This window comes from Pristiophorus japonicus, chromosome 14 (assembly GCF_044704955.1).
Source record: "Pristiophorus japonicus isolate sPriJap1 chromosome 14, sPriJap1.hap1, whole genome shotgun sequence".
NCBI classification, from domain to species: Eukaryota; Metazoa; Chordata; class Chondrichthyes; family Pristiophoridae; genus Pristiophorus; species Pristiophorus japonicus.
This window is the reverse complement of record NC_091990.1, coordinates 35,163,473-35,186,995: the sequence shown is the minus strand read 5'-3', so window position 1 is coordinate 35,186,995 and position 23,523 is coordinate 35,163,473. Positions and strand designations below refer to the sequence as shown.

The 23,523-nt window shown below is 44.7% G+C and overlaps 1 protein-coding gene across 4 annotated transcripts in view; it reads right to left on the bottom strand.

The window, feature by feature from the left end:
• LOC139279853 (protein argonaute-1) overlaps positions 1-23,227 on the bottom strand; it is a 96,946-nt gene extending 73,719 nt beyond the window's left edge. For 2 of the 4 annotated variants that reach the window (XM_070899119.1, XM_070899120.1), the window contains exon 1: positions 23,116-23,227. In XM_070899119.1, coding sequence (XP_070755220.1) covers positions 23,116-23,140 — 25 coding nt within the window. In that variant the 5' untranslated portion in view covers positions 23,141-23,227. Of the gene's footprint in view, positions 1-11,863; positions 11,909-23,115 lie in introns of those variants that run through there. The other 2 variants (XM_070899122.1, XM_070899121.1) reach the window with 2 other exon arrangements.
• Between the last annotated feature and the right edge of the window lie 296 nt (positions 23,228-23,523).

The window sequence follows — 23,523 nt, the reverse complement described above, 5'->3', positions numbered from 1 at the left end:
ATTGAGCCAATGACTGTCTGCTAACAAAAACACCAGTGGGATGTTATGTGCATAAAAAGAATGAGTCAAACAAATGAGTCTTGCCATTGTACAGACCATTGGTCAGGCCCTGGCTCGAGAACCGAGTGGAGTTCTGGAACCCATAAGTCAGAAATGATGTAGCAGCGCTGGAAAACGCAAGATCAAAGGCCTGGAGAATAAAACATAGGAGGAGGAGGATGGGGTCAAAGAATTAGGGCTTTTATCATTGGAGAGGTGACAACTGAGGGGTATATGATTGAGTTCAGTCCAATCTCTTTTACCGGCCATTAATTTTAAATCTCGTCACTCACCAACCCACGTGGCTCTCATTTGAATAATGTCAGCAAAGAGATTGAAAATATAACACAGAGGAGAAGTTGGAAAGCCTTGAGCTGATTGTGGTGAGCAGAGGGAAATCCAGCATTGGGGACACAGTATCAGCCAGAGAGCAGGCCCGGACAGGCCATGCAGTTGCCCCGGCAACAAGGCCTCAGACTGACCCCCGGACCCGGAGCCACTGGGAACTAATTAGATAAAATATACCCTGGGGATCTGGGACTCCGGCAGGAGGTGGGAGATGCGCAGGGGGTGTTAACACGGGGTGCGGCAGGCTCCGGTATCCACAGTAACACGGGGAGCCAGAACACGGAGCGTGGCGCCCCCGACCTACAAGAGACCATCAGCGGCAGGTCGGGGGCGAGGGAGCGGCGAGATAGTAGAATGATGCCACCGGGGCCCAGGAAAGGCAAGGCCCAGGGGCAGTATGGGCCAGCCCACATTGCGATAAGTGTGCGCACTAGGTCCGTGCAGGGAGATGGTCTCCAGTTGTCTTGGTTAACCCTTACCACTGGACCAAGACCTAGCTCTGTCAAGCCTGTGTGGTGGCTGGTGTGCAACGGTCAACCCATGTTAAAAAAATCCACACACAGGCAGCCTCCACCCTTCAACATGTAGCTCGGGACCTGGAATATCGGTTCCTTCATTGAAACACCTGTGAACTCATGTGGAAGTAATTCATCCTCGTTCAAGGGACCGACGATGATGATGATACGATTGAGGTCTTCAAATGAATAAAGCTCAGAAGTGGAGGATCAGTCAGGGCATTTCATATCAGCATTGAGAAAGTAGAATGAGAAGACATGACCATAAAGTGAGAAGAGATGGATTGAAGGAGGATGCAAGGAAACATTACTGCACAGAGAATGGTTGGTTTTTGGAAGAGCTTTCTGAGGGAAGGTGCAAGGGCAAGTAGCTTCAATCTCAAAAAGTAAAACTGAAGAAATGTCTTGGAGAAATAAATGATTGGATACAACTGCAACAACAGCAGGAAGGCAGACTGGCTGGATCTATTATCTCTTCCAGTCTTGAGATTTTCTATAGCAATTTATATAAAACAAGGCATCAAATGCTTCTAGCATATATCACTGGGACTATAGATGTGAGATATCAAAGTGACACAAGAATTGGTTGTTTTGCATAAATCCCTCGGCACTGCACGAGATTAATTTATACATTCGAATTTTTAATAGTTAAAGTTTTACTTTATTACTCACCATTTTGAGGCAAGGTGTGTGCGCAGCAGTCAGTTATTGTGGATCAAAAAATGTATTCAAAGAGTCATATTTGAGCGGTAGATACAATAAGTATAAGTACAATAAGCACAATACTGCCGATGCTGAGAATCAAATAAAAACAGAAAATGCTGGAAATACCCAGATCAGGCAGCATCTGTGGAGAGAGCAACAGAGTTAACGTTACAGGTCATCGAACTGAAACGCGAACTCTGTTTCTCTCCCCACAGATGCTGCCTGACCTGCTGAGATAGAAGCACTTTGATTTATACAGCGAGTTAACTGGTTGAAATGTTTAACAAGCATTTCACGCATTTCTGAAGCACAGTGATCGACATAGACAGACTTCTTAACGAAAGAAAGTTAAACTACTTTATAACAATGGTTTAAAAAAATCCTCCGTAGCATAAACCAATTTGAACAGACGCATTTTAAACTGTCGACAGGTCTGCTTTGTATTAAAAGACATACCAAATAATTTGCACCATTAGGGTAATTCACCCATAGCCAAATTGCTGCTTCCACCATCCAGATATCTTGGATCAAATACAACGGTTACATGTCTATTCAATACCTCTGTACCACACATTAGCCAAAAATTGCGGTCAGAGACTTCCCACAGGCGGATGCCTACGACAAAATTTTTCTTTACGAAAGCACCTGGTGGTCCCAGAGGAATGAACACTTCGGATCCCAGGCCTAGATGCGCAGCACAGAGGCCTACGCGTCCCAGGACGTAAACGTTTCCTGGGATCACGTGGGCGTAGACCACCAATCACAATGTAGTACAGGTGCGACGTCCAAAATCTGGAGTCCTGGAATCCGAACACCAACCCCCCCATCCCCCAGCAGCTCGACTGACCTCTCAGCCCAGGCAAAGACGTTCGGAAATCTGGAAATACCTGGAATCCGAAACGGCCTCGGTCCAGAGTTTTCCGGATTTCGGGTGTCACACCTGTATTCTCATTGATCGCAATGGGAGCTCCGAGCTTCCATTACTATCAATGAGAATGCTTCTAAAAACAAAAAAAAAAATGCACACAAATAAAAACACAACTTTCTTTTAAATAAAGTAATAGAAAGTAAATAAATTCAATGTTTTATAAAAATAATAAATTTTTTTGAAGTTTAAAAAAATGTTTTAATAATGTTGAACAAACTTATCTTCATGGGCAGGGTTTTTAAGATAAAAATACGAATATTTATATTTTTATTTCTTTTAAAACATGCTGGTAAAATCAGGCTTTTACCACGCACAAGAGTTCGAAGGACATTCGCTGGGCAAGTGTTGGGCAAATTTACAATGTAGGAAACATTACAAAGAAAGACTTGCATTTATATAGCGCCTTTCACGACCACTGGACGCCTCAAAACATTTTATAGCCAATGAAGTACTTTTGGAGTGTAGTCACTGTTATAATGTGGGAAGTGCAAATGAATATTGAAGCTGGAGTTAATCACAGGATCTCAGAGGGAACTAGATAAACACTTGAGAAAAAAAAATGTTTATGGGTGAAAGAGTGCAGAAATGTGATTTTAGATAGCTTTGATGTCGAGCTAGCACAGGTACAATGGGTTCAAATCCCAACACGCCAGCTAGGGAATTTAAATTCAATTCATTAAATAAATCTGGATATAAAAAAAACTAGCTTAGTAATGGTGACCATGGAACTACTGGACTGATGTAAAAACCCATGTGGTTCATTAATGTCCTTTAGGGAAGGAAATCTTCCCTCCTTTCCCAGTCTGGCCTCCAGACCCACAGCAATGAGGTTGACTCGTAACTGCCAGAAATGGTCTAGCAAGCCACTCAGTTGTGCCAAACCGCTACAAAAAACTAAGAATACAACCGAAAGGACCACTTGGCATCAATCTAGGCACATGACAAAGGCACCCACAACCCAGTCAGCCCTGTGAGGTCCTCTTCAATCTGCCAATATTACACAGACTGGTCAAGCAACAGTCTGATATAGTCATACTCTCAGAATCATACCTTTCAGCCAATGTCCCAGACTCCTCCATCATCATCATCACCATCCCTGGGTATGCCCTGTATATAGTTGGGAGGGAGTGGCCCTTGGAATTAAGTCTCATGGTATCAGGTCAAAAATGGGCAAGGAAACCTCCTGCTCACCCTCCCTCAATTTTCCAAGTGATGTTCAACATGGAGTACTCCTCCATGTTGAACATCACTTGGAAAAAGCACTGAGGGCAGCAAGAATATATTCTGGGTGGGGGACTTAACTATCCATCACCAAGAGCATCACTACTGACCAAAACGGACAAGTTTTGAAAGACATAGCTGCCAGACTGGGCCCATAACAAGAACCAACAATGAAAAAATCTCGACATTCTACCTGTCGCAGATGCATCTGCCCATGACAGTATTGGTCGGAGTCCTGTTTTCACAGAGGACATCCTCCATCATTTTGTGTGGCACTACCACTGTGCTAAATAGGATAGATTCAGAACAGATCTAGCAGCTCAAAACTGGGCATCCATGAGGCACTGTGGGCTAACAGGAGCAGCAGAATTGTATTCCACCTCAATCTGAGACCTCATGGCCCGGCATATCCCTCACTCTACCATTACCATCAAGCCAGGGGACCTACCCTGATTCAATGAGGAGTGCAGAAGAGCATGCCAGGAGCAGCACCAAAAATGATGTGCCAACCTGTGAAGCTACAACACAGGACTACATGCATGCTAATCAGTGGAAGCAGCATGCTATAAACAGAGAGTTAAGCGATCCCAAAATCAACGGATCAAATCAAAGCTATGTAGACCTGCCACACCCAGTCATGAATGGTGGTGGACAGTTAAAGAACTAACAGGAAGATGAGGCTCCATGAACATCCCCATCCTCAATGATGGCGGAGCCCAGCAAGTGCCAAGTGGATGATCTATATCGGTCTCCTCCCGAGGTCCACACCATCACAGAAGCCAGTCTTTAGTCAATTCAATTCATTCCACGCGATATCAAGAAACGGCTGTGTACACTGGATCGAGCAAAGGCTATGGGCCCCGACAACATCCCAGCTGTTGTGCTGAAGACTTGCACTCACCTCTAGTCAAGCTGTTCCAGTAGCTACAACTCTGGCACCTACCCGACAAAGTGGATGTCCTGTCCACAAAAAGCAGAACAATTCCAATTCTGTCAATTACCACCCCATCAGTCTACTCTCAATCATCAGCAAAGTGATCGAAGGAGTCGTCGACAGTGCTATTAAGCAGCACTTAGTCAGTAATAACCTGCTCACCTATGCTCATTTGGGTTCCCAGGACCACTCGGCTCCAGACCTCATTACAGCTTTGGTCCAAACATGGACAAAAGAGCTGAATTCCAGAGGTGAGATGAGAGTGACTGCCCTTGACTTCAAGGCAGCACTTGACTGAGTGTGGCATCAAGGAGCCCTAGTAAAATTGAAGTCAATGGGAATCGGGGGGAAAACTCCTCACTGGCTGGAGCCATACCTAGCACAAAGGGAGATGGTTGTGGTTGTTGGAGGCCAATCATCTCAGCCCCAGGACATCGCTGCAGGAGTTCCTCAGGGCAGTGCCCTAGGCCTTCAGTTGCCTCATCAATGACCTTCCCTCCATCATAAAGGTCAGCAGTGGGGATGATCGCTGATGACTGGGCAGTGTTCAGTTCTATTCGCAACTTCGCATGCAGCAAGACCTAGACGACATTAAGGCTTGGGTTGATAAGTGGCAAATAATATCCTCGGCACTCAAGTGCCAGGCAAAGACCATCTCCTACAAGAGAAAGTTTAACCACCTCCCCTTAACATCCAACAGCATTACTGACGCCAAATCCCCCACTATCAACATCCTGGGGTTTTGACCAGAAACTTAACTGGATCAGCCACATAAATACTGTGACTATAAGAGCAGATCAGAGGCTGGGTATTCGGCAGCAAGTGACTCACCTCCTGACTCCCCAAAGCCTTTCCACTATCTTTTCTGCACCTTCTCAAAGACCTTAACATCCTTCCGAAAGTGCTGTGCCCAGAATTGGACACAATACTCCAGTTGAGGCTGAACCAGTGTTTTATACAGGTTCATCATAATTTCCACGCTTTGGTACTCCATACCTCTTTCATGAAGCCCAGGATCCTGTAAGCCTTTTTAACTGCTTTCTCAATCTGCCCTACCACCTTCAACGATTGTGCACACATATCTCCAGGTCTCTCTGTTCGTGAACCCCGTTTAGGATTGTACCATTTAGTTTATATGTCCTCTTCTCATTCTTTCTGCCAAAATATATCACTTCACACTTTCCTGCATTACATTTCATCTGCCACGATCTACAAGCTTAGATCACAATACAAGAAACCAGTCATCATTATCTATCCACAGCATAAGCAGCTTGTGGCAAGATCCAGTGCCATAAACATACACAGCCCAAGTATCCATGCCGATAGATTGAGCCTTATAGCTTCACCATCAAATGTCCATGCAACAACTTGTATTTATATAGCACCTCTAACGTAGTGAAACATTCCAAGGCGCTTTCACAGGAGTACTATGAGATTAAAATTTGACACCGAGCCGCACAAGTAGAAATTAGCGCAGGTGAGGTCACAGAGGTAGGTTTTAAGGAGCGTCTTGAAGGAGGAAAGAGAGGTAGCGAGGTTTAGGCAGGGAGTTCCAGAGCTTGGGGCCTAGGCAACAGAAGGCACGGCCACCAATGGTTAAGCGATTATAATCCGGATGCTCAAGAGAGCAGAATTAGAAAAGCGCAGACATCTCAGGTGGGGGGGGGAGGAAAGAGGCTGGAGGAGATTACAGAGATAGGGACGGGTGAGGCCATGGAGGGATTTGAAAATAAAGATGAGAATTTTGAAATCAAGACATTGCTTAACCGGAAGCCAATGTAGGTCAGCAAGCATAGGGGTGATGGGTGAGCAGGGCGGTGCGAGTTAGGTAAAAATAATTATCTATTTTTAGTTGGTACACGGCAGTGCTGAAATCAGGCAATGCGAACAGATGTTAGATAAGGTGGCTGGAAGGAATGCATCAGTCTGTACTTTAGGGGATGGTGGAAAAGGAAGGACATTTTATTGCAAATCTGCCAAGTTCATAGTGGCACATGCCTGAATCAGTATGGTGACAAGAATTCCCCAAATGAACACCAATTCCGAAAGAGTAACCTCTCCAATTTATAGTGGCAATTCACTGTGAACTGAGCCGGTTTGTGGTTAGAACTAGAAAGAGAACCACAGAATGCAAGCTCAATGAATAAAATCAAATTGAAACACAAAATAGAACCTAAGCTACCCAGAGGTAAAGTTACAACAGGGTTTAAATACGTGAGCTACACAAATTTTGCCAAAATTGTTACAGTAAGTATGACCGCCTCCCTCCCAGGTTACTTGCATCGCTATATAATTCAAATTAGAGTGCAGGAACAATGGTGGACGGCAGTAGCAATTCTGCACCAGTACACCAGATTTGTTTATTCCACAAACATTAAAAGTTCTGCACACACCAGGAATTATTTCAATCTGCCAGAACTTAAAACCCGAGAGTTGGTGCTAAACATTTTTTATATCGGTCCCTCACACTGCATGGCATTTCTCATTCTGCAATTAATTTAATATGCTTTGTCCCTTTATGTTCGCCTTCCATTCTGGTTTGTCCATTAAGACCCTTTGTCCATTTTCTCTATACTGCCATCTGTCACACCGAGCCCGTGTCCATCCGCACACACCAGGGCAGGCGAATTGTCACACGCAAGCTTTCTGTTCAGAAGCATCTGTGGGTTTAAACATCTGACCTTTTAAGAAAGCAGCAAAAGAAATACACACATGGGTTTAAGGTACCTGCGACCTTCAGAATAACAAAACTGTAAATGAAGACTTGCTGGGGTCTGCTATCTTGTTTTAAAATCAACTTTGTTGAATTTTCTGTTTGAAGAATGAATTGAAAGAAAGAGCGACCGACAGCAAGGGAGAGGAAAATATCTCATGCTTTGGATTTGAACTAACGTGCCAGAGGTGAAATTAATTATATTGTAACTCCAATGCTACAGCAGCCCCCTCCTATTATTAGTCTACTTGTGATTTTTTTTTTATGCGACTTCAATGTTTGTTTTACTTTATGTACAGGTCCTTCCCTCTAGGTCTGCATTGTGTTTCCTAAGTCATACAAATGTCAGCAATGATGGTAACAGCACAAATCATCATGGCTGCACAACAGAAAAATGAATGGAGTGGTTCTCTGGACCGTTTACCCTCACCCAGCACACCATGGAAAGAATTAAGGACCATACCTGCAGAACTCCCTCCCCCACCCCATTTCAGATTTAGATATTTTAAGCCTCCACACCAATTCCAAGTCAAAGCAGCATGGTCCTAAGTACGTCCCTACCTACCTACGTGTGACGTGGGCAAGTGTCTTGGCAACTGCTCCTGAGAGAAAATGTACAAACTGTTACTGTGAAGATACATGTGTTAGTGAGAGAAGGTGGGATTTATCATCATCATCATCATCATAGGCAGTCTCTCGGAGTTGAGGATGACTTGCTTCCACACTAAAAATGAGCTCCCAGGTGACTGAAGAGTCCAATGCGAGACCTACAGTCTCTGTCACAGGTGGGGCAAACATTTATTGAAGGAACAGGTGGGTGGGGGGCCTGGGTTGCCACGTGCTCCTTCCACTGTCGACGCTTGACTTCAGCTTGCTCTCGGCAAAGAGACTCTAGGTATTTAGTGCCTTTCCCGAATGTTTTTCCTCCACTTTGGGCAGTCGTGGACCAGGGATTCCCAGGTGAGGATGTTACATTTTTTCCAAAGAGGCTTTGAGAGTATCCTTGAACCGTTTCCTCTGCCCACCTGTGGCTCGCTTGTTGTGTCGGAGCTCCGAGTAAAGCGCTTGTTTTGGGAGTCTCGTATCAGGCATGCGGGCGATGTGGCCCGTCCAGCGGAGCTGATCGAGTGTGGTCAGTGCTTTGATGCTGGGGATATTGGCCTGAGCGAGGACACTGATGTTAATACACATTTAACTGGTGTTAAATCAGACAGCAATTCATTTAGGAACCCGACACATTGTACGTTCATTAGAAATTTACATAAAGAAAAACATGAGAAATAGTAGGCCATTTGGCCCCTCGAGCCTGCTCCGCCATTTAATAAGATCATGACTGCTTAGCTCCAATTCCCTGCCCGCTCCCCATTAACCCTTTACTCCCCTATCGCTCAATGATCTGTCTATCTCCGCCTTAAATATATTCAATGACCCAGCATCCACAGCTCTCTGGGGTAGAGAATTCCAGAGATTTACAACCCTCAGAGAAGAAATTCCTCCTCATCTCAGTTTTATTCTGAGACTATGTCCCCTAGTTTTAGTTTCTCCTATGAGTGGAATAACCTCTCCGTATCCACCCTGTCAAGCCTCATTATCTTATATGTTTCGATAAGATCACCTCTCATTCTTCTGAACTCCAATGAGTGTAGATCCAATCTATCTTCGTAAGTCAACCCCCTCATCTCCAGAATCAACCTAGTGAACCTTCTCTGAACAGCATCCAATGCAAGTCTTTCCTTCCTTAAATGTGGAGACCAAAACTGTACGCAGTACACCGGGTGTAGCCTCACCAATACCCTGTACAGTTGTAGCAGGACTTCTCTGCTTTTATACTCTATACCCCTTGCAATAAAGGCCAACATTCCATTTGCCTTCCTGATTACTTGCTGTACCTGCATACTAACTTTTTGTGTTTCAGGCACAAGGACCCCCAGGTCCTTCTGTACTGCAGCACTTTGCAATTTTTCTCCAATTAAATTATAATTTGCTTTTCTATTTTTTCTGCCGAAGTGGATAACTTCACATTTTCCCACATTATACTCCATCACCCAAATTTTTGCCCACTCACTTCGCCTGTCTATATCCCTTTGCAGATTTTTGTGTCCTCCTCACAATTTGCTTTCCCACCCATCTTTGTGTCATCAGCAAACTTGGCTACATTACACTCGGTCCCTTCATCGAAGTCATTAATATAGATTGTAAATAGTTGAGGACCCAGCACCAATCCTTGCCAACTGGAAAATGATGCATTTATCCCAACTATCTGTTTTCTGTTAGTTAGCCAATCCTCTATCCATGCCAATATATTACCCCCAACCTTGTGAACTTTTATCTCGTGCAGTAACCTTTAATGCGGCACCTTATCGAATGCCTTCTGGAAATCCAAATACATCACATTCACTGGTTCCCCCTTAGCCACCCTGCTCGTTACATCCTCAAAGAACTCCAGCAAATTTGTCAAACAAGATTTCTCTTTCATAAAACCATGCCAACTCTGCTGGATTGAATTATGCTTTTCCAAATGTCCTGCTACTGCTTCCTTAATAATGGATTCCAGCATTTTCCGAACGACACGTTAGGCTAACTGGTCTAGAGTTTCCTGCTTTATGTCTGCCTCCTTTTTTAAAAAAAAATGGGGCTTTACATTTGCGGTTTTCCAATCCACTGGAACCTCCCCAGAATCCAGGGAATTTTGGTAGATTACAACCAATGCATCCACTATCTCTGCAGCCACTTCTTTTAAGACCCTAAGATGTAAGCCATCAGGTCCAGGGGACGTCTGTCTTTAATCCCATTATTTTAGCGAGTACTACTTCTTTAGTGATAGTGATTGTATTGGATAAGTTTCTCCCTTCCTATTAGCACCAATTACACAAAATATTCCTCAATTATACAAAAAAAACACATCTTGAAAACAAAACTTTGAATTTAGAGTTCGCAGGAGCAGCCCAAAGTATTTCAGATACAACAAGTCACTCGCAGGTCCAGTCAGTAATATAGGTGAACACAGCTGCCATTTTGCACAAAGTAACATCCCACAAAAAGCCACATGACAAAACACTAGTTACGTGTATTTTTGACAGCATTAATTGAGGGAAGAAGAAGAGAATTCTTGCCACTTCTTGAATAATGTTATGGTCTTTAATGTGTAGCACCCATCTAAATCTCAAATATACAGACAGCTTATATTTTGTGTTCAAGTCCTAAACTGGACTTGAATCCACAACTTTCAGATTCGGGTGAGAGAGTTACCAACTGAGCGAAGCTGACAAAACTGAAAGGTGAATGAGACGATTCCAAACTCAGCAGATCAGTTTTAGTCAACCTGCCAGAAAAAGTTTCTCTCCAATTTTGTGTTCCACCCTCCTATATATGACATCGCTTGTATTTAAACAACCTACTAACATGTACTGTTGAACTCCTACATGAGTAACAACCATCCGGAAGGTCGTAGAGGATACCAGTGGCCATGGAACCACACACCAGCAAAGAGTTAACACGTTCAGAAGTGAGAAGAAACGTGACAAAAAAAAACTTCTGTTACTAAAATATCAGCCTGGTCCTTTGGTAGCATTCTCACCTCTCGAGTCAGAAAGTTGTGGATTCAAATCCCATTAGACTTGTGTACATAATCTAGGCTAACATTTCAATGCTACATTGTCGCAGGTGCCACTAAAGAATGCCTCATCTACCCATTCAGTAAACGTAAAAGATCCTAAACCACTAATTGAAGAAAAGCAGCGAGTTCTCCTAGTGCCCTGGACAACATTCCTCCCTCCACCGACAGCCTCAAAAAAGAGATTTCTCTCATCATTTATCACATTTGCTGCTTGTGGGACTTTGCTGTGCATAAAATGGCTGCCACTTTGCCTACCTAACAGTGACTTTAAAAAAAAGTAATGCAATGCCTGTGAAGCAGTTTGAGATGTCCTGATGTGAAAGATACTAAATAAATGCACGTTACTTCTTTAAAGCACATTAAAAACACAGAACCAGTTAAGTTCTGGAAAAAACCCTTCAAACCTGGTGAAGAACGAGGAGACAGTCAGACAGCTGTTGGTAAAATTGCTTTGAAGCATCAAGCAATGTAGTTTCAACACTCAGTATTGACGTTTCAATGATTACAGCCGCTGTCCAATGTAGCTGTGTAGCATGAGGTACACAGATAGATTCTACAGCTCCATAAACAATGTTTATTGTACCCAAACATACACGTTTTTTTTTAATGGCGACTCTTGTGTGTACTTGTAAAAATATTTTATTTGGAAATCAAGTTTCCAAACAAGACCGACATTTGCAGTTCGATACTTAAAGCCGTCACTTGTAATGTCTTTGCCAGTCCATAAACAGCTGCAACAGCTCTGTGGCATTTGTACGGCAATCCAGTTTGAGCAGAGTGAAAACAAAGCCCGCAAGTTTGCATACACATGCACACAAGTGGAGAAAGACCACAAGATACTTACAGATGAGGAAGGACATCTGAATTTATTCATCCAGAACAACTCTACGCTGCCCCTTCCCCCATTGCTGCATCGCGGCATTTCTAGTTGATTCCAGACCTTTCGCCTTCAGCCCTCAGCCCGCAAATCAACTGTTGATCACTCGGAGTATAGCGCCTCCTCCTGACATCAGTACTAAAGGTACCTTTTACTAGTTTGAACTTGCACCCATAGATTAATTTATTAGTATCCCAGATTAACCTTTACATAACATCTACTATTTTATCTGCAAGGTCACCTTTCAGATGCCTTCTCTCCAGTCTTGCCCCAGAACTCAGACCCGACAGTAGGCATCAACCAAGTGGCTCTTTCTCAGCGCTTCCTCCAGTGTTCGAATGTCTCCCTCCTTTCTTAGCAAGTAGAATTGGGTGCAGTCATCAAGGTGTGATTATCTGTTTGGTGGATTGCACAATACTCTTGTTGGCACACAGTTTGGCCCAAGTGGGCAGAAAAACATCAGAAAAGTGAAGAATGTGAAAAGGCCACTCAGCCCTAACACTGCTTTTATACATAAGAACATAAGACCATGTCATAGCATCCAACTGCATTTTGAACATAGCTATTTTTGTCTCTACCATCTTGTCTGCTAGATTCAAACATTTATTAAATTGCTGGGCTATGGTCATAAAACCACAGCAGAATGTACATCACTTTCAAATGTTTTATATGGGCTAGTTGCTGAAGGATGGGCCCACTAGGCTGACAACTCAGTGCAGTATTGAGGAAGTGCTGTCTTTCAGATAAAATGTTAAGCTGAGGCACTGCCCTCTCAGATGGACATGGCACTATTTGAAGAGCAGGAGAATCCTGGACAACATTTATCCCTTAACCAATAGAACATATACAGAGTATCTAGTCTTTTATCTCTTCACTGTTGATGGTACTTTGCTGTGCACAAATTGGCTGCCATATTTTCCTACATTACAAAAAAGTTACAACACTTCTAAAGTAATCATTGGTTGCTTTGCACTTTGGAATGGGATGTCCCAAGGATGTGAAAGTGCTATGTAGATGCACTCTCTTTTTCCTTTACTAATGCTATGAATATTGGATCTCTCGACTTCTCTTACACTGATATTCAAGCAGTCATTTAGCACAGATATACAAAAGACTGCATATTTTCCCAATACCTCATCTTTTACTTAAAGAAAAAGAAAGCAGGACTTCTCATCTCAGTGAAGGGCTCTGCAGCAAACGTTGATGCTAAAATTGGGAAAATCTTTTTCAGCATACATGATTTCCACAACGCGCATTTTAGAACCTTTGAACCAGGAGGCTGGCCATTTGTGTCTGTGCCAGCTTGTCGCTGAAGCAATCCAAAACCAATCCCACGGCACGGCTTGCTCCCATCGCCCTGTATCTTCCCCGCTCCAGAACTTTGCTAAGGGACGATTTGCGCGCAAACGTGGCCAATAGGTATACATTATAAATTCCACATACCACCGTACATCTGGTGTAAATCAGCCTCTGCAGCTATGTCAAAAACAGGTTTATGGGCAATCCGTGGCATCGCTGAGGAGCTTCATGATATCGCTGGAGAGGTGGTGCTACATAAAATATCTCTGACAAGTAGTTTGGAACCATAAAGCTAAATAAAAGGAGACCTGGCCAGCAATAGTATACAGGTATCCCCTTTTACAACTGTATGTGAATTGATACAATACTCTTCAAATCAGGTGGGGGGGGGGGGGGGGGGGGGAGAAAGAGAGTATCCCAAGCACTGACAATTGTCTATTTAAACCTCACTACTCACATTGCCTTTTAGACAAAACATGCACTTCTACATTTGAAACCATTTCTTTCCTTCCAAAAGTGTGCAGAGCTTCTCTCAAGGAAGTCAGTGAAGTTATCCAGGACCTTACAGGACAGAAAAGTCCCATGCTCAATCCATGTTCTGTGCCAGGTTAGGTGCACTACAATTGGCCTCAGTGCCCTGACTAAGAGAAGTAAAAATTAGCTAGGTTCTTGCCCCTGATCGTTATCCAGTGACCTTTGCTGGAACCCGGGACTGCCCAGTCATGCATGCTGACCTTGGATGAGGCCAGGATTGGGTGCGTGTGTTGATAGCCTGCTGACAGTCACACCAAAACGCTCACATGAAAAGCGGCCACAATAATGCCAATGTGTCAGAGGCATCCATGCCTGTGGAACCTGATTTTAATACAGTATCATTACCTTCAGAGAAAACTGGCAGAAGTGTTCTTCTTCCCAGGCTCTGCACTATTCCCTAGAAAAATGCTCTTTTCCATACCGTAGTTAGTTACAGTCCATAGTGACGCACTCATCTTCACTCCCTGGTCTGCCTTTCGTCTGACTTGGTGTGGCCAGGAAATCGCTATCCTGGAAATCGCATCTGTAAACTTACATCATACTACACGCATCATCATCATAGGCAGTCTCTCGGAATCGAGGAAGACTTGCTTCCACCCCTGAAGTGAGTTCTTTGGTGGCTGAACAGTCCAATACGAGAGCCACAGTCTCGGTCACAGGTGGGACAGATAGTCACTGAGGGAAGGGATGGGTGGGACTGGTTTGCCGCACAGTCTTTCCGCTGCCTGCACTTGATTTCTGCATGCTCTCGGCGTTGAGACTCGAGGTGTTCAGCGCCCCCTCGGGTGCACTTCCTCCACTTAGGGCGGTCTTGGGCCAGGGACTCCCAGGTGCCAATGGGGATTACGCACTTTATCAGGGAGGCTTTGAGGGTGTCCTTGTAGCGTTTCCGCTGCCCACCTTTGGCTCGTTTGCCGTGAAGGAGCTCAGAGTAGAGCACTTGCTTTTGGAGTCTCGTATCTGGAACGTGAACTATGTGGCCTGCCCAGCGGAGCTGATTGAATGTGGTCAGTGCTTCAATGCTGGGGATGTTAGCCTGAATGAGGACACTGATGTTGGTGCGCCTGTCCTCCCAGGGTAGGATCTTGCGGAACATCGTTGGTGATATTTCTCCAGCAACTAGGTGTCTACTGTACATGGTCCATGTCTCTGAGCCATACAGGAGGACAGGTATTACTACAGCCCTTTAGACCACGCGACCTCCAACAACCTCTGACGTATCCAACGACCCCTGAAAACCTCCAGCAACGTTCCCCTACGACCTCCGGAGGCGGCACCCTCGACCTGGCTCTCGGGCCTCCACTACACGCAACATCAATAGTGTGCTACTAAGTTGATGATGAAAGCATACAAAACATTTTGGTATAGAATGTGCTGCAACTCACAACATGCTTTTGCCATAAACACAAATAAATAAGAATTACTGCAATTAAAATAAATTTATAGGCACTCAGAAAATTGCGGTCTCCAGTTAGTAAATTTTGTAATGCCAGGTGAACAAGTCTCCCAGTCTGCCATTATTTATCATCCAGATTGTAATTTCATGTAGTCATAACATTGCACATTTTCCCCAAAGAGGTTGAACTCAATGGCAAACGAGCGAAGTGAACAACTAGCATTTATATCGCACCCATAACAGAATAACATCCCAAGACACCTTACAGAGAGTCACAACCAAAAACAATGCCGAGCCAAAAAAGGCAAGATTACGCGTCGTGATCAAAAGCACACTCAAAAAGTTGGGTTATAAGGAGCGTCATAAAAGAGGAGAAAGAGATGGAAAGACAGAAGGGATTAGAAGAATGATTCCAGAGTTTGGGGTCTAAATTTGAGGCATAGTGGGACCAACAGCGACAGTGAGGACAGGGACAATGGCAAGTGGGACTTGATGTGGGCAAATTTCTGGATAAACGGAAGTTTCTGAAAGGTGCCGATGGGAGGCTGGCCAAAGGAACAACCGAGTAATTGAGTCTTTGAGGTGACAAAGACATGGATGAGGGTTCCAGTGCACGATGGGCATATGTAGGGACAGAGGGAGGCAATGTAATGGAGGTGGAAGTAGACAGTCTTTGTGCTGGAGAGTATATGGGGTCGGAGGTTGATCAGGTTAGTGGCAAGAGTATGGATTTTGTGATGGTTAGCTGGTGGAAATTACAGCACATCCAGGGCTGAACTAGCAATCCAGAAGTCTGGACTAATAATTCAGTGAACGTTAGTTCAAACTTAGGCAGTTTGAGAATTTGACTTCAGTTATTCTCATCAGCAAAAGTGCCGATGATGCTATTTGATTCTTGTTAAAACTCCAACTGGTTTACTCGTGCCCTTTAGGGAAAGAAACCTGCTATCCTTACCCGATCTGCCCTATACGTGACTCCAGACCTACACCAATATGGTTGACTCTTAACTACCCTCTGAAGTGGCATTAAAAGCCACAGTTGTATCAAACTGCTATAAAGAATATGCAGCACATAGAAGAGGAGGAGGAGCTGGTCAAGGATGGATTCTTGTGGGGGCCATTTGTAGAGATGCTACAAACAGATAGGCAAGAGTGGAACCAGAGCAGTACCACTGGGCTGGACATCAGAGCAGAGGTGTTGGAAGAGGATGGTACAATTAACAGCATCGAAGGAGGCAGAGGCTCTCAGACAATGCACCACAGACAAGGAGATTTTAAGAACATAAACAACAATAGAGATAAGAGCAGTAGGCGGCCATTTGGCCCCTCGAGCCTGCTCTGCCATTCAATAAGATCATGGCTGATCTGAAAGAGGAGTGGAGAATTTAGTTTGATTTATTGCAGTGTTGTGCGAGGGGCGGAAATCTGATCGGAGAGATTCAAACAAACAGGGAGCTGTGCGAGAGATAAGCACATATTTCAGAGACATGTTCAAGAGCCTTAGTTAAATATTATAAGTCTAATAGGCATCCAGTAGGTTTTTTCCCTATACATACACAACTTCCAGTGTGAATACAGATCAGTTCTTCTGTTAACGCTGGGTATATCTCATGAGTTCTATTGAACAATGTCTCTTTGATAATAATTGACAATTTAAAAAACACTAAAATTGGCACGGCTGTCCAGATTCCTCAGTGGGCAAATGCACTGTGCAATGTAGCAGAGCCAAGACTTGAGGGCTGATCCTAGATCTATGCAGAGTTACAGTCCTTATGATATTACAGCTGCCATTTTGATTCTAGCCACAGTTAGCTGAAGCACATCAGGGAAGCTCTGTTGCCAGAATGATAAAGTTGTGAACTTTGTGATCTGTTTCAGTGTCACAGGATAAAGAGCAAACATAAAACAGGTCAGTAATGATCAACCGAAATGGCAGTGAAGGTCCTACTATTAGCCTCCAAATCCCCAGGCTGCAGGGTTGGAGAGACAGGAGTTAACCTACTCCTGATCACTGGCGAGCACCTCCTGCTGGAAGTGAGCACGTGTGGCCACCTGCTGAGGACAGGAGCACTCTGTCAGCTTCCTGGAGTCATACCTAGCACAAAGGAAGATGGTTGCGATTGTTGGACGTCAATCATCTCAGTTCCAGGACGTCACTGCAGGAGTTCCTCAGGGCAGTGTCCTCAGCACAACCATCAATGACCTTCCTTCCATCACCAAGTCAAAAGTGGGGATGTCTGCTGATGATTGCAGTGTTCAGTTCCATGCGCAACTCCTCAGAAAATGAAGCAATCCATGCCCGTATGCAGCAAGACCTTGACAACATTCAAGCTTGAGCTGATAAGTGGCAAGTTACATTCGCGCCACACAAATAACAGGCAATGACTATCTCCAACAAGCGAGATTCTAACCACCGCCTCTTGACATTCAATGGCATTATCATCGCCGAATCTCCCACCATCAACATCCTGCAGGTCACCATTGGCCAGAAACTGAACTGGACCAGCCACATTAACAGGAGCGGGTCAGAGGCTGGGTATTCTCCCCAAAGCCTTTCCACCATCTACAAGGCACAAGTCAGGAAGGAGTGTGATAGAGGACTCTCTATTTTCTTGGATCAGTGCAGCTCCAACAACACTCAAGCTCAACACCATCCAGGACAAAGCAGCCCGCTTAATTGGTACCCCATTCACCTTAAACTTCACTCCTTCCTCCACCGGCGCACCATGGCTACAGTGTGTACCATCTACTAGACGCATTGCAGCAACTCGCCAAGGCTTCTTTAGCAGCACCTCCAAAACCCGCGACCTCTACCACCTAGAAGGACAAGGGCAGCAGGCGCATGGAACACCATCACCTGCAAGTTCCCCTCCCAAGTCACACACCATCCGGACTTGGAAATATATCGCTGTTCCTTCACAGTCGCCGGGTCAAAATCCAGGAACGCCTTCCCAAACAGCACTGTAGAAATACATTCATCACAAGGACTGCAGCGGTTCAAGAAGGCACCTTCTTAAGGGCAATAAATGCTGGCCTTGCCAGCGACGACCATCCTCTTCCAACACCTCTGCTCTGATGTGCTCATCTCTCCCACATACCACTACTACTTCCAGCGCGAGCCGTTGCAACTATGCAACAACTTCAAGGTGGGCGACTGCGTGACATCATCAAGGCCCAGTTCGCCATTTGGAGCTTGGGCAGGAATATCGGCAGGACCGAGACACAGCGGAGGAGAAGAGGTTGGGGCGGAGGAGCGGCGAGAGAGCGGGGCGGAGGAGCGGCGAGAGAGCGGGGCGGAGGAGCGGCGAGAGAGCGGGGCGGAGGAGCGGCGAGAGAGCGGGGCGGAGGAGCGGCGAGAGAGCGGGGCGGAGGAGCGGCGAGAGAGCGGGGCGGAGAGATCAGTGCGAGAGATCGTGGCGGAGGTGCAGCAAATGAGGGTGCGGGGCCCAGAAGAGCCGAGAGCCCAGGGGGAGCACGGGACAACCCAGCCGTCCTGGTTAACCCTTGCCACTGGATAGAGGCCTAGCTCTGTCAAGCCCGTGTGGTGGCTGATGTGCAACGGCCACCACGCACAGGCATCTTCCACTTCTAGAGTTCAGGACTGGAATATCCATTGAAACATCAGTGAACTCATCCCTTCTGGTGTGGAAGCAAGTCATCCTCGTTCGAGGGACCGCCTATGATGATGATGACATCCAGGAACAAATTTTAAAAAAAGGATTTTAAACAGCACATAAAACAACCACAAAATCCTTGCTGGGCTACATACAGTCCACATTTGCCCATGAAATCCTAGAGACTTTAGAAAATTAGACAGAATTTCTCAGACACTGAGAATTACAGCAGAAACCTTTAATTCATCAGTGCTGATTTAGACAGGTCAAGCTGAACTTGCGTATGGCAGGGGCAGTAATTTTAGATAAGTTAAATTTATGAAAAATTAGACAAGGGAGCTTAACAGGGCACTACCACTAGTCCTCTGGGATCTCAAAAGTTATTAAATGGCAAATTTCCAACACATATTATCTTATAGAAGTGATATTTGATTAGATACCATATTTTGAGTATCCACTAATATTCACCCAGATTTTTTATACAAAAAAAGGAAGTTTTGGGTCCACTAAAAATAATATAATCTATTCCAATGACAAATAAATTAATACACAAAAAAAGGACAAATGGTGAATTTTGACAAGACCATACCTTTACAAATGGTTGGGTGAAGAAATATTGAAACCAGCTGGATTTGAGAAAACACATTCTAGTTTACAAACTAAAAGAGAGTTCTAATAGAAAAAACTTATGAAACATTTGACGGCATTTAGCATTCATTCGAAGGGGTAATTAAAGTTTACATCAAGCTGTTTGCAATATAGATTTGTCAACGCAGTGGTTTAAATTTTGAAGTAAGATTTGGGGAGGACAACGCTGCCAAGTGATGCAATTCCCATAAACTTCCCACCAATTAATTGGAGAATCTACATAAGAATCGCTGCTTAAATTCTAGTTAAGAACTTCTAATGAAAGTTCATTCCGTAGCATTTATTTGTGACTTTACGTGCGAAAAGTTCAAAAACCAAAAAACTAAAGATGCTGAAAATCTGAAACAGAAATAGAAACTTCTGGAGACACTCAGCAATAAAGTTCAGTTTAATGCAATCCTGTATATACATAAAATATGTTTCCACTCTTAGTGTCAGCTGGTAGCACTCACGCCTCAGAGCACAAAAATCTAGGCTGACACTCTGAGGCAAAACTGAGTGAGTGTTGGACTGTCAGAGGTGCCATCTTTCGGATGAGATGTTAAACTGAGGCCCCGTCTGCCCTCTCAGGTAGATGTAAAAGATTCTATGGCACTATTTCAAAGAAGAGCAGGAGTTATCCTCAGTATCCTAGCCAATGTTTACTCCTCAATCAACAGATTGGCTGCCGCATTTCCTACCTTACAACAGTGACTACACTTCAAAAGTGCTTCATTGGCTTTGGGAATTAGAGGTTGTGAAAGACACTAAATAAATATGTCTTTATTTTTCTGCTTTTCTTTTCTCTTGTCAACATCAAGCCCTCTCAAGTCAAGATCATCAACATACAGGTCCAGCTACTGTCCCGACAATGAGTCTTAACCAAACCTCACATACCACCAATGGAGCATACATCCCTGTGGGCATCAATGAAAGACTAATTTTCGATAAATTATGGACGTTTTGTGCTGTGGACTTGCATGAAGTAGGATTTGAAGCAAAACAATTCAAACCCATTTCAATTAGGGCTGCTGCAATCAGCAAATAGACTGCAGTTCCATTTATGGTACACACATGTTGCAGTCCGTGGGACTCATCAGAATTACACTGAAGTAAACTCACGTCTCCTCAAAAGTAGGTTTTATAGCCAACTTCAGATTGATGTTAAATTCAACTAATAAAATATCCACATGATCTGTAAAATTAGTTAATTGAAGATTGAATATATGCATGTGCATTTACTACAGAAAGTACAAAAGACAGAAAAATGCACAAACTTGCATTTATATATAGTCTTTTACATCCTCAGGACATGTCCAAGCATTTCACCAGCAGAATAGCACAGCACAGAAGGAGGCTATTCGGCCCATCGAGTCTGCGCTGGATCTTTCGAAGAGCAATCCAGTTATTCTCACTCCCCCGATCTTCCCCTTTCAGATGAGACATTAAACCAACATCTGCTCTCTCAAGTGGACGTAAAATATCCCATGGTGCTGTTTTGAAGAAGAGCAGGGGAGTTATCCCCGGTGTCCTGGCCAATATTTATCCCTCAATCATCATCACTAAAACAGAATATCTGGTCATTATCACATTGCTGCTTGCAAATTGGCTGCTGCGTTTCCTACATTACAACAGTGACGACACTTCAAAAGTACTTCATTGGCTGTAGAGTGCTTTGGGACATTGTGAAAGGTGCTATATAAATGCAACTCTTTCTTTCCTATAGCAATTTTTTCTCCTTCAAGTACTAATCCAATTCTCTTTTGAATGCTACAATTGAATCTGAAACCACCATCCTTTCAGACAGTGTATTCCAAATTCTAACCACTCGTTGCGTAAAAAAGTGTTTCCTCATGTCGCCTCTGGTCCTCCTGCCAATCACCTTAAATCTGTGCCCTCTGGTTATTGATCCTTCAGCCATTGGAAACAGTTTCTCTTTATTTACTCTACCTAAATCTTACATGATTTTAACCACCTCCTTCAAATCTCCGCTTAACCTTCTCTGTTCAAAGAAGAAGCCCAGCTTCTCCAGTCTATCCACTTAACTGCAATCCCTCATGCCTGGTACCATTCTAGTAAATATCTCTGTACCCTCTCCAAAGCCTTCATGTCCTTCCTAAAGTGTGGTGCCCAGAACTGGACACAATACTCCAGCTGTGGTCGAACTAGCTAATTAAAAACTTTTGATGTTTAGTCACAGTTGTATCACAGTTACAATTTGTGCATTAAGAGCAATATGACCAAATAATCTGTTTTAGTGGTGTTGGTTGAGGGACGGTGGCCAGGATACCAGAATTCACCTGCTCCTCTTCAAATAGTTCCACGGGATCTTTTATGTCTTCGTGAGAGGGCAGACAGAGCTTCAATTTAATGTCTCATTCGAAAGACAGCAGTTTTGACGGTGCAGCGCTCCTTCAGTATGCACCAAAGTGTCAGCCTGGATTACGCACACTGAAGTGGGTTGAACCCACAACCTTCTGACGCAGATGCAAAAGCACTACTGCTGAGCCAAGGATGTCCCAAAGTACTTCACAGCTAATTAGTGTGTTTTTCAGTGTAATCACTGTTGCTATCTTGACGAACACAGCAGCCAATTTGCACACATCAAGGTCCTACAAACAACAGCAATGGGGTTAGTCTGTTTTGGTGATGCTGTTTGAGGGACAAATGTTGGCCAGGACATGATGTCAAGCAGGAGAATTCGAGAGAGTATTTATATATATGCTTGACATGAAATACTCATCAGTACCCTGTACCTACAGGGTAACTGTTCATTATCCATACTCATACAATCACAAGATAAATACACATAAGAAAGGCATTCTTCCTCTCTTGCTCCCCCCCGCCAATTAGAACAATTATCTGACTCTTTAATGACCAAGATATTTGTGTCCACTACCCTACCCAAAAGTATTCATTACTCTTTGAAAAAATTCTTCCAGCCACAAGTCCATTTTAGCAGACCACTGCCCTGTCATGCCTAACCATAAAGTTCTCCTCTAGATGAAGGTGTTCTCTATTGTTTAATATATGTACTTCCACAAAGGATCCCTTTTCAATCACTTTCTGTCAAGGCTTAAGCATCCCACTTCCTCTAGTCTTACCTATACCGCAACCCTCTGATACTGGGGACCAACATCTTGGCTCTTCTCTGCCTCAACCTGAAGGGCCAAAACTGGTCACAGCACTCAACATGCAGCCTGATCGGAGTGTCAGACATAGTGTCAGCCGGTTACATCCTGTGACTTGCAGCAATATAGAAGAGTGTGCTGTTTCTTTTTGACGACAGCTTCGTCCAAGGTTCATATCCTGGATTATATTGCACTGTACTTTTATTTTCCAACATGCCAACTTTCTCAATGACTGAATAAAAGGTAGAAGCTTGGTGGAATATAGTGTGCAAAGAAAAAAAACCTCCCAAGAGCAATTTCTCCATCAAATTTCGCCCTTGCAGTGATGCATCAGCTGGAGCTCGGCGCAAAGTTTGAACCGGAGCCGATTCTGGGGTCTCTATTGCAGCAAGGTGGGGTTTTGCCCCCCTCCTCCTGCATTGTGCTCACTGAGCCTTGCACTCTGCTGCTGCCTGCTCCTGCGGTGTGGCCCACTGCGCATGCCTGCCCCACAGACCCTCACCCGGAGCCCCTCAGCTCAGCGCTGAGGATGAAGCGGGGGCGGGGGGGGGGGGTAAGGTGGAGGCGGAGAAATAAATCAAACTAAAAATGGTCAATTCTCGCTCCCTGGCGGCTTACCTGCTGCCGCGGGCCCCGCTTCCATCCCACAGACCGCGTGTGAGAGCGGATTTTCCCCCCGGAGTTAAAAGGCTCAAGTCGCGCGCGCGTCCTCCCCGCGGAGCAGCTCGGCTCCCCAACACACACACTGGCACTGAGCATGCGCCAGCCGGAGGGGGTGGGGGTGAGGGGAGACGGTTCGGCCGCCATTGCGCACGCGCCGTGCCAGGACCGCCTCCACGTAACCCAGCGCTCCCCAATGCGCATATGCCAAACGGCGCGCCGCCTCCTCCTCCTCCCCCTCCTCAGCGTTATTCCGTGACGTCATTACGCAATTTGGAGACGACAACCAAGGAAAGAAACCTGGAAGGCGCACAAGCAGCGCCGCATGGTGGCCACTGCAGAAACTGCAGCGACTGACAAACTGCA